The sequence below is a fragment of the Nylanderia fulva genome, unplaced genomic scaffold (genome assembly GCF_048542155.1).
Source record: "Nylanderia fulva isolate GAGA-0341 unplaced genomic scaffold, ASM4854215v1 Scaffold30, whole genome shotgun sequence".
In the NCBI taxonomy this organism is placed as follows: Eukaryota; Metazoa; Arthropoda; class Insecta; order Hymenoptera; family Formicidae; genus Nylanderia; species Nylanderia fulva.
In genome coordinates this window covers 1,974,755-1,987,332 of record NW_028190369.1, presented here as the reverse complement: position 1 = coordinate 1,987,332, position 12,578 = coordinate 1,974,755, and the positions used below count along the sequence as shown (strand labels likewise).

Below are 12,578 nucleotides of genomic sequence, written 5' to 3'. Positions count from 1 at the left end.
ATATAACTGAATCACAGCAAGAGAAATAGAAATATATATAAAGCTTAACGTATAAATGCCAATAACGTTTTGCGCATTTAATCTTAATATAAAAAAATAATTTTACTTTTTTCCTATACAGAGAATTTATTAATACATGTACATCTCATTTTTCACTCAGAAAAATCGCAAAAGAAAAAATTATAAGGAAGGATTAGAATCCGATATACTGTTTCTGCGTTTATAACATAAAGTACGCGAATAATACGCTGTAGTAGATGAATAATCGAGGAAAGGTCTTGAGAAAGGGCGGTACAAGAAGTAGTTGAGTCAGATACAAGTCACGCCAGAATCATTCGCGAGTCACGAAGTCGTTAAGCGCGCTGTGCACCAGCTTTCGTGTCGCGCGATATCGAACAGCTGTTCCCCGTCTTCGTTTTTCGAGGCACGCATGTTCGCGCGACTAACTCGAGTCTGCACTCTCACGAAATCTCTCGATTGATTTGCTCGTATCACGAGAATACGCTTCGATAAATATATTCAAAGTAGAAAATCGCGCGCATCGTTCTTTTTCCTTCGTACTTTATACAATTTACAGTAATCTAATTTTGCTCTGCGAATATAAATTGAGTCTGTTGAAATTCGTATATTTCTCATTTCTGATTTCTGCTCATTCGCGTTTAAAAACTGACGTTTAACGTGCAAATACAACAGCACTATACAACTGTCATTAAAGACCTTGTAAGAATCCTATTTGTAGGTAACATAATTGTATCGGGCGCAATATCGCATCATAATCGCGGCTCTTACTCATGGCTAGATCAATCTGCGCAGTTGGTCACGAGGGGTTAATCGCGATTAGATTAGATTAGAAGTAACACGACACGTTAAGTTGATCGTAACACGTATTGCGCAAATTAAACACGCGTAGCGATAACGCAGTCTTTATTTAATTTTGTCGCGCGGCCTATTCGCTCGAATTACTATTTGCCGAGTGATTGTAGGTTGATTTGCAATTTGCATCCAGCCTGTAATTTATCCTCTGCTGGGAGTTTACGCGAGTTTCCTGATTTTCCGTGCGAAGCAATTTTAATTGCATCCATACTAATCGGTGATTTCGAGCATTCGTATAGTCAATGATAAATAATGCAAAATCAGCGGATACAAGAGAGATTTTTCGTTTAACATTTAATCGAGAGTATAATCCGGTCGATAAAGTTAAATGTCAAGGCGAATAAAATTATGGACAAAATCATGAATTTTGCATTTTGCGCGAAAATTACGATAAAAACGCGCACGATAAAAAAACGCGCGCGATAAAAAACGCGCATGATTATTAAATAATTATCTAAATCGCTTCGCCGCGATAATTTGCAAGACGCATAATGTACTCGAGTCTAGTTATATCTGAATACTTAAAGTAAATGTCACGTAGAACTCGACATAATACATGCAAAAAGTTCATTACACTGTAATTTCTGCGACTTTACTTGCTATTTAACATGCAGGCATATTAACGATCAGTTTTGTGTGAGATTACACATAACTACGTAAAAAATTAAACACACTCAAACAACGTCTTTTTTATGTAAAGCAATTTAAAGGAAAAACAATTAAAATTGAATTTTCTATATAATAATTTTATATCTCTCATCTCTTATCCAATTTCGTATTTTTACATATATTGCAAATATGGTGCAATTTAATGAAAATTATTAGCTTCATATATTATTTCTGAAATACTAAAATGACGTTATAAGATTTTAATAATAACATATTGAATAAATAGCAAATAATTTAATTTTAGTATATATTTTAATAATCTAATGTGAAATCCGAGATGTATTAACTGACAAACTCTATTATGCAGCCCATACTGTGCGAGTAATTCAGAATTTCTTCTATAATATAAATTGTGGAAAGAATGGTGATTCATTATCAATACTCTTATAATAGAAATGTTTATTTCATAATTGTATGTCCATAAAAAACGACTTGCTCGTAAATCTTGCAACGTTTTTTTGTATCTAAAATAAATGTTTTGGACAGTTCAAATAATTCCACGGAATTCTTAAATGCATTAAATTACATTGTTATATATTTATAATGGCTTTTCTTAAAAGAACTTTTCTCTCCTGTTTTTCACTCCTCTTTTTCACAAGCTTAAAAGAAAATTCTTCGCGTAGTTTCGACGATTTAAAAATCGGGTCTCGCGCCTTGAGAAAAGCGAGGTTTATTGTCGAACCTTTTGCTGAGCCGAGAAACGCTCAAGAGAGAAAATGGGCAACATCGTAGAAGGTAGTATCTAGGTCGATCTAGGTCATGCGAAGAACGATGACTATTCGGTGGAATCATACGTGGAGAAGAAATGTGTTCGACCCTCATCTACCTTAATCTTTCTTACTTCAATCTCTCATTCCATACCTTTTGTCGAGTCTGGATCATTTTTTGTAAGACTTTAATGAAAGCTTGCGATTTCGGATGAACTCGTGCTTTCGCGTCCATATTCAACGTATCCTCGTATCTCATAATGACTCTATGTGCAGGGACCATTCAAAGCTAGGATGGGAATACCTCATTAATGATCATTTCCTCCGTAAAAAATTATTGAACGCAAAAAATTATTTCTTTAAGAAATGTTTCTAAATTTTTTTTTAAATTTCTTATATCGATATAAAATTTACGAATAATATGAGTTGTTTTGCAACAAAATTATCTTATATATAAGAAGTCACGATATGCCTTGCGACTTTGTAGAAGTTCGATCTAGAATATTTCCTTACTTGGCCTAGATTCGGTAGATGTCGCAATAAAAGAGAGGTTTCTGTAAAAAAACGCATCGATAAATTACGACAACGGAAGCCAGAAAGAAGGAAAAGGCGAACTCGCGTAGAAGAGATAGTGAAGAGAAAATGGCACGGAAAACATATTCGTATTTTGCCATTTACTTGTTGGAAGAAAATAGTATTATCGCGCCGTTCGCGTAGCATCGTGTTAGATTGAAGATGATGAGAATGGTAATTTATTGCGCGACATAAATTATGTATAACGTTGAAACGACCCTCCCTGGCGCACGATGAGTTTGTAGTTACCTTCGTTATAACCGGTGTTTCTCGCCTTAAGTAGATGAAACTTGGTCTTTAGCGAGCACTTACAATGTTCGTGCTCTCATAAGAAATTATCTGGCTGCTCCTGAACTTTCGGTATAGCATGAAGAAGTTTCATTGATTGACTGCATAGCATTAAAAAAATATATAAAAATATAACGCACTTATAAACAATTTAATTATAATTTTTGCTAATATTGAAATTTGCAAAAATATACATATTTTGCGTTAAATTATTACTTAAGTAAACTACAGAAATTAATGCATTAAATAAATATGGATTTTTAGTCGTAAATATACGAGGGAAAATATACGTTTATGTGGAAAAATTTCTAACAGCGCGGAAAATAGCTGTAAAAATTACAAAAAAAGGTTTTAAAAGCAAGATTCAATCACGATATAACTAAAATCTCAATTCGAGATATAAAATCATTCGATACGAAATAGGAATAACAATACATTGTATATATCGACCACTTGTAGCACGTGTATCTGGGGGGGTTTATATCGTTATACTCTTCTTACCCCCAAAATCTCATTCGATGCTGCGCGAATGCGTTAAAAAGATGATTGCAACCACTCTCGCAAAATGCGAAAATCCATTTTAACGTTCTTCTTTAATGATCGTCGTTCACGAGAGAGCGATAAAAGTCTTGCAACTTTAATTTGCGACTGTGACAAATCGCTGATAAATCACCGATTAATCTCGTGCAAATGACTTGTATTTCCCGACGCAGATACATCCGTTAAATTATCGCACGATCGAGAATATCGCATTGTCACAATTTATATTTTAACGATTCTGCTCGTTCTATCGGAGAATGACAGAAAAATATATCAAAATTCGTTACACGTCGGCGGATTCGCACGATGAATACAGAATTTATCTACAGGGAATTTCAGTTTTGATAAAATTTTAGTTTCAAAGTTTCTCTCTGAACAGTAATTTATATTTTATCTTATTGTTAGAATGAAAATATATATTTTCGATACATTTTCAATGTTAACAGATAATTTGGAATAAAACAATTTAAATATAATATAAAGCATAATTAACTAAATATGTACAATAACAAATAGTTAAATAAAATAAAGTTGCTCAAGATATCTCATAGAATTCTCATAGAAACAAATTTTTGCAAAACGCGATAGAAGCATTAATACGCATAAATTCACGCATATTTTTCCTTAATTAAAAGCATGTAATTATCTATCTGGTCGGGATAGCGGCGACGCGATAAAGCTTGCGCGTACGTTGAATTAATTAACCTAATTCCCAAATTATTTATACACGACTGGAACTATTATAACTGCACGCGTTTGCGGAAACTCGATGTGTCCGCGCTCTCGGCAGCTGGTCAAATGTCGACGTAATTAAATATCGGAAAACGCACGGTGTAATTTGAATGCGCACTTCACAATTCGTGCCGATTATACATAACGCGGTCGCGAAATGTTTCGCGGCACATCGGTCCCGTTATCGACCGGTCGCAGCGATAGAAAAACATTGCACCTCCTAGAAGCGCGATCAATAAACGCCTTTTGGTTTTTCGCACCCTCGTATCCAAGGACGTCGAGTTCGACGCGAGGAAACACCCTCGGGACTCTCTGTCCTGTACCTCTTCGTCATAACGAGTCTGCGATCGCGCAGTTCTGTTTCGCGATCGGAATCGTGCAGCGCACCATCGGAGAACCACCACCGAGTCGTGTCGCGTTTGCCTGGCCGGCTCTCGGGGCCGACGAGCTGCAAAGTCGCGGCCGAACTGTTTTGTCCACGTGTTGCGGCCAGTCAACGGGACTACGGTAATGCAGACGTCGATCTTACCACGTGGTAGACGGTAGCGGGATCCTGCGGTTTTTCCGAGAATTCCGCGGCGGTACCCTGCCCTCTGATGAAGGGTTGCGGCAACTTATTCCGAGATAGCCGTGCCCCAATTTACATAATTTTCATATCGCGAAACTACTACTATGCAATCACAGTTGGATTCTAAATAGTTAGACGAAAGGGACATTGTGGCATATAGGCGAATCCCCCAGATGCCTTAGCAGCCATACAGAAGAAGAAGAAGAAGAAGAAGAAGTTAGACGAAAGGGTATACAGACTCGAGGAATTAAAATTTCTCCGCTATTCTGAGAAGTTTATTGGGAATTTAGCTTAACGGAATTTATAGTTATTTGGATGATCATTTTTAATTGTATTGATATGCGTAATGCTGATTTGCACGTACGAAATTCAAATGTTAGAGTCTCTGTATATTTGTGTATCAGCTATACGTAAAGCCTTAACGTTTGTCGGGAATTGCAGCACTCGGTAACGTGGAAGATCTGTTCTTCAACCGTTACCAGCTGCATGGAAGTCGCATCTATCGATTTCGCGGTAGAAGCGAGTATCTTCGGGGGTGAAACCGTAGGTGGCGAATATTTCGAGCTCGTATGCGCATGCGTCAGTCATTTTCCCTCAGCGAGCAATGTACCTTTGATCTGTTACTTTAACCCTCTTTTTCCTCTCACACCCATATTTCAATTACATAGGATTTCAATTTTCGAATCAAGCAACAAATTCAAATGCTCAAGTTACACACAAAGATATCAACTTCTCTCTCTTTTGCGACATTTTAAATACGATTTATATTAAATGAAAATTTCTACTTTTCCGCAAACGCAGTTCGCATCTGTTTATCAATGCGATATTATAAACTATTAAAAAAATTATTTCAACACTCTTACCTTGTTGAGCGTCTCATGGCTATGCTGGGTATTGTCAGAATGAAGGATACGGTCGACCGAATTCGGTCTAGGAACTCCATCCAGTTGGGCCGCCTCTTTTAACTGAGGCGGCGACGGCGGTGGTGGCAACTGTTCCTCCACCCCTACATTATCATATCTTGTTTTCTGCAACAAAGAAAAATAAATTTTCATCTCATTATCCCAAATCAATTGTTATGAAAGTTCTATGCCAAGATATAAAAAAAAAGCGTTACATTTCTGACACATATACTGACATTTCAAAATCAATAGATATTAACTTATACCTAATATAAAAACGCAGTTACAGAATATTTTTTTTATTAATTTCCACAATTAATTTTCTCGATTAATTTATTTAAACATCCTTTTTGCCCGAAACTTACTTGACTCCAGCAGCATTCGCAAAAATTCCCGCCATTTTCGGAATCATCGCGCGAAATCGCGTTATTAGCGTCGCAATTATCGGGCAAAACCAATTTTGGATCGATGTGCCGTCTTGCTCTTCGACGTTTTCGTATTTTGACCGGCACGGTGAACATGTAATCACTGAATCGACGCCTTGAGTGACGTACGATCGACACCCAGTCTATCATCGTGTAAAAACAGTCCGTGTACGATATTTCGCGAATATATATTTTTCAATATACACTGTCCATCAAAGTCCACTCGATTTGCCGTTGCGCAAATTTCAAACGAAATAGAAGCGCTATATGTATAATGGTGAAAAAAATGATAAAAATTAAATCGAGACGTACATAATTATCTATTAGAGTTGCTATTTGCATCTCGTTAATTGTATACAACGTATTACGAGAAGTTTTAAATTATAAAAATTTATTGGGAATAAAATGGTTTATCTAATGTAAAAAAATTAAAATGTTTTATTTCAATAAAAAATATATATTTTTACGAAAGCTTAGTTCTCTCTCATTAGAAAATTCTTGTATTTAATTCGTACTTCATTATTTGAAACTTTTTACAAGGGCAACTTTTAACATTTAAACTTTTATTTTCGAATTTCCGGATTCGAGATAAATTTTTATGATTCGTTTAAGCTGCTTGCCGTTTTTGTCGAAACTGCTCGAACGAGTGCTTTCAATCGAGTATCGCGGGCGTGCCCATCGTCGGAGAGATCGATACCAATGGCGAAGAGAACGTCAGGGATATATGTGTCACGAATCAAATTCCCCTTTTCTCTCGTTTCTCGTGCTCTGAAAGCGTGTCATAAGTATCGGACTGTCTCTATATTCCTTTCCCTCTTGTTCCATCGCGTGCGCTTTTATTCCTCCAACATATAGTCACATCGGCCATTATTATCGAGTGTATTCTGCGAACGCGAATAAAGGTGCCACGATGACGTTATATAATCGAATGCGCATTAATGCCGCGAGTCAGGGAAAGTGTGAAAATAATATTTCAAGTTCTCTATTCGACGAAACGTATTAATTGCGTTAATCATTCGTTACTACGCTTTTAATAAACAATCTTTGAACAAACATTATTATACAAAAATTATTCTTTAATCATTGCACGAACAATCTTTTGAAAAAGAACAATAATGTACAAATCATTATTTGTAAAAGAAATTTTTTTTAAATTGTTAATTACTATTTTATATTTAGAGGCTATTATCTTTCATTTGGCATGTTATTTTTTAGCTGTTACATCAAAATATAAACATATTTTTTCGTGTATTCCAAATTTTGAACGTTTTACTGAAATGTACATTCGCATTTTTATTGACGGAAGCTTGCGCAAAAATAGATACATTTGATGCACCATATGGTCGTGCGAACGGATTGCGAAGGAAAATGTCAGAGTGATTGAAGTGCTTACAAACTTCCAAGAATACCAAACACCGCCGCATATTGTTTATGGAGAAACCACGCGTGCGAGAGCGAAATAGTTCAGACTTGGAGCTTCGGCAAACAATCTCCATCAACATTCTGTTCGGTGAAAATGCATCCCTTCGCAAATCCCTTGATTTGTTACATCATCATATCTTAATTTATCGCACATTTTTTAATACTGTACAGTTTTATTGAAAAAGTATTTTATACACGACGTATACTTAAATTCTTTTCCGTATCGGAAGAAAAATGGACGGAAGTTTTGAAATAATAGGTATTCGAATTTGTTACGATAAGAGAAAGGATCTCACGGATTTATTTTTGTTCTTCTTTTTACGACAATGTTCTATAAAATATTGTTTCTCAGTTCTTTTATTTTTCATCTCACATTCTCACTGAATCACTCCGCGTTAACTCTTCCAAGACAAACATGATTGCTTTCATAAGCATGGTTATTTCGTGATCACGCCAATTAATAGATCCTCTCTTCCTTTTATTCTGAGAGTCGGAAGTTTTAACAAGATCGACCCCTTTTTTAGCGAAAATATCCTATATTGATATCCCGGCCAAATTAATATGAATATAAATAGAAAAACTTTCAAGTCAACATCATTATTTTTTCTTGCAAATATTTTTTAGAAATTCTTTCAGTTTTATAAACAAAAAAAAATTTTTGAAGACGAACAAAATCCTATTCGTATACGAATCGATGCCACTGTGCTCTCTCGTTGGGTACACTTCGTCTCTGTCACACACTTTCCCGAAGTTTCAATTTTTTTCGCGAATATTAATTTTTGAAAAAAAAAAAAAAAAAAAAAAAAATGCAATTTCTAATAGCGACTACGTGGAATAATTGCAATAACGGTATTTCGTTTTGAGATAAATAAACCGTCGCACTTAATCACGGTTGTGCCTCGAGGTGTTTTTATGAAAATGCTCGAGTTTGTATATTTCAACGTGGAAAGTCCGTCAGCGTCGGTACTGCTGTAAAAGCGACAGGGCACTGATATCAATAGCGTGTCGATGCTCCGACGAAGGTGTCGCCGTCTAATTCTGAGCGCATCTCCGCGATTGGACGGCAGTCCGAAGGAGGATTCTCCGAGGAACTTGTTTCTTTGATCGGATCCAAACTTGATAGAACTCGAGATGATTAATTATGGCCGCGCGCATTATTTATGAATTCAATGAGTCGCGCCATTTATTTCGTAGTATTCTCTATAACGATAAACTGCGTTATTGATGTCACGCGTTTAAATGTCGAATGGTCGTCGCCTTCGTTAAACGCAATTCTCACAGACAATAGTAACTATATAGGGTCTCTCCAGTGATATTACAGAACTATAGAGCCCGAGATCGATGCCGGGAGAAATTGTGTTCGCGCGTAAGTTCACATTCGGCCTGATTAAACTCTCGCTTAATTAAACTTCATGCCGCAGAGCCGGCGACCAATTTCTTGGAATCGTATTTTGAGCAAACAACAATTTACAGCCCTCCCGTTACGCTCCATTACATATTTTTCTACAGCGAGTTTTATCTCCAAAATTATAAAAGCGCTATCGATTATATTCGATTATATCATTAAATTCCACGCAAGTTACGGTAGATCGAATCTGATAAAAATCCACAAAAGTAATATCTTTTATTCTGGATAAAATGCAATTGCATATTATATCACGACATTATCGGCATTTTCTAACGAGTTAATTAGTAAAGCAGCGAAAAACAATTCAGAAACTGGTTAAATGGTGATCAATAATAAATTTCTATTAACGGATATTCCTTCTTGTATGCAACGGCATGTTTTGATCATTGACGAAAACAAATATTGCCATAATTGCTGAAACGTTCTATTCTCGTATAAGTTAACCAGGTTATTAAAGTCAAACGGAATGCATCGTAATGTAACCGCTCTGAACCAATCATCATGATTCGAGCAGTCGCTTGTAGGTCGCAAAACGGCATTAATAATGATTGACATGCTGATTTTCGGTACAGTTTACAAATTGATACGTTGCTGATTAATCGGCGAATAATGACGATAGCTCCGATCAATCAACGGTCAATTTCTCGATAATAGATTACGAAAGCATAACGTAGGAATAGGCCGGCGAACATTTACAAGCAACATTTATAAGCGCGTGTATGATTTATTATTTAATTTTTGTTCAAGGCATCAGTGATTCCAAGCTGAAATTGCTCATTGTCAGACTTACTCGCGAACGTTACAATACGCGAAATAGCTCCGTGCGAGTTTAATTAACCGTCATGCACAGCCGTCTATCGAGCAAGTCTTTTTATGAACTCCCGTTTCATTTTGCGAATCGGATGTCCATTACGAGCACAATGCCGGGGCACAATGCGGCGTCCCGCAGCTTCAGGAAACCTTGGATTTGATAGGAAGAACGTGAGGAGATAATCGAGGACCACGCGGATCGTGTTCTGAAACGAAGCGAAGAATTGCACGGCAAGGCCTTACGCAATAATGATGGCGAAAGGACGAAGAGCAGGATAGCGGAAAATTACAGTCTGCCGTTGACGTAAAGCGAATTAATTTCTATGTTTATAGTTAAATCCCTTTTCGTTAGAGAAGCTCGAGCGAATATTCTCTTTACATTAAACTTTAAGTGTTGTGTTAAGCTTTTTGAAAGCAGCAAAAAGCGGCATTTGAGGGTTGTATTAATGTAATAATGTAAGCAGCGCATTAAAAAAAGGATGGTAGCATATAAAAAAGCTGTTATAATTACAGAAAGATATTGTGTGTGTGAGATACATTATATAATCTGAATTAATTGACAAACTTTAAAAAATTTGATCACCGTATTTAATCGAAAAAAATTCTGAATGTCGTTAAAAACGGGGCTTTTTTGTAGTACGATTATTCTGATCAATGAAATTATCGAATTTTTTTATCGAAATATAGGATTGTAAGCACTTACAATTTTTTATCGATGATATACTGTCCATAAGAATATACTGATATTTTGATAGAAAGGTTTCTGATGAAAAAAAATATCGACAGAATGAATTTCGTGCCAGTTTGAAAATTGTTGATAGCACCGTTGAAAACGCAATCCATCGAGTATTCATCGAGATTTACGTATGTACTGCGCTTATTCATTCCCCGATTTCCACGGAATGGCGAGACACGATAGATATGTGCATTAAATCGATGCTTTTATTCCCGTAAAAATCGGTTCTCCAGATGCTACTCGAGCGGACAAGCGTGGCAGGAAGTTTAAGTGATAATAAAAATACGACGGCCGTGAATTTTTCAATTACGCGCCGCGTAACACATGTAAATATAACGCAAATTTACACATGTGTCACGGCGGAAATAAAAATTTTTCAAATAGCCATTTCGTATTACACTCGCACCGCGTAATATTGCGAGTTGATATTACGTTTCAATATTTATATGAAACACTATACGCGCGCGCTGCTGTTTCATTTCAAAATTCAGCTCGCAGCACGTTACACATCGCCACGTTACATTTTCCGTCGTGTAAACTAGAGAAAACACGATTACAAGGAATCTCTCCCGCGTGTCTCTTTCGAACGATTAGAGTCGATAGTAGGTGCTTCCCAGTAGCTATTCGGGTTTAAGACTCTTACGAGAGTTTTAGAAACTCCCGTTGGACACTCAAAATTAAGTATGTTCGTCTGTATCTAAATTTATGTTTAATAAAATTAGTTATATAACATTGTATAAAACGCGATTTTCTTTTTTTAATTTTTTTTTTTTACGTTAAATTTGACTTGATGAACCTAAATTTAATCACGTATATGTATCAAGAATTGAAAAAAGCGATTGAAGAATATTAAAGACAAATTAAATCGATTTATAAACAATATATCGCATTGATATAATTACTGTATCTATATCATTTAAATTTAATTTCTATAATATTTTATATAATAAGAAAAGTGTCTTGCAAAAAAGATAAAATATTTATTTCTCAGGCACTTGGAAATCGCATTATCGACAAGTCTTAAGAATAGCTTGGGACTGTGAGTAAATTCTAAGTTGTGTTGCCACGAATCTCTCGAATAAGCGAGGTCTGGTAAGCTAGAAACCTCCGTCGTACATTCAACTGCAGAAAACAGGCTTACCATCACGAGCTTATGAACAATCGAACTGCGCTCTTTGTGATCAATATATTTATATAAATTCTGAGATACAAAAAAATCATATGTACACAAAAATACACACACAATTATTAATTAATTCAAATGAAAGTGATTATTTTTACTGGAATTGTGCTTTAGAAAAAAAATTATTTTGTTAAAAAAACACTCAATGCTGATGTGATTAGCTTAACAATAAATATAACGTTTCATTAATCGAGTTATAATAGTGCTACAATATTATTTTACGAATCTAGTGGAACAGGTTTTAGTTTGCAGTGACAATATTTGTCGCGGAAGTGAACATGTTTCAAAGATTCGCAGTGTTTACTTTTGCATTTTGCACGTTTACGAACCTGAATCTCATCTACATCGGGGCCTGGAACATCGGGACTGGCCGATCTGCGGCCATAAATGTTCGATAGAGTCTGGGTCAACGGCAAGACGGAGGCTGGACCATCCTGAAACGATCACATCATCTGAAAAACATATCGTCGTATCCCGTGTCGACGAGAGAAACGCGAATTGCCGAATGGCCTTTCGAATCTTCAGTCGAATTCCAAACCCAGTTTGAAAACGTACTCTTATTCTCAAAAAATTACAACCGTGCAAATTGACTCGAAAATATTGTTCAATGCAGCTGTGATATCAAATACGGACAACTCAACATTTTTTTTGAGATTAAATGCATTTAATGATATAATAATTATTAAAATTTTTAAAACATTACAAGTTAATAGATGAAATAGCTTAAGATAATATATTATAG

General features: G+C 35.9%; 1 protein-coding gene across 9 annotated transcripts in view; it reads right to left on the bottom strand.

The window, feature by feature from the left end:
- dlg1 (MAGUK family member discs large 1) overlaps window positions 1-12,578 on the bottom strand; it is a 339,004-nt gene that overhangs the window by 177,697 nt on the left and 148,729 nt on the right. For 8 of the 9 annotated variants that reach the window (XM_085484643.1, XM_085484642.1, XM_085484645.1 and 5 more), the window contains exons 4-5: window positions 12,166-12,270; window positions 5,814-5,978 (exon numbers count right to left, since the gene is read on the bottom strand). In XM_085484643.1, coding sequence (XP_085340769.1) covers window positions 5,814-5,978; window positions 12,166-12,270 — 270 coding nt within the window. The remainder of the gene's footprint in view (window positions 1-5,813; window positions 5,979-12,165; window positions 12,271-12,578) is intronic. The other variant, XM_085484646.1, reaches the window with a different exon arrangement.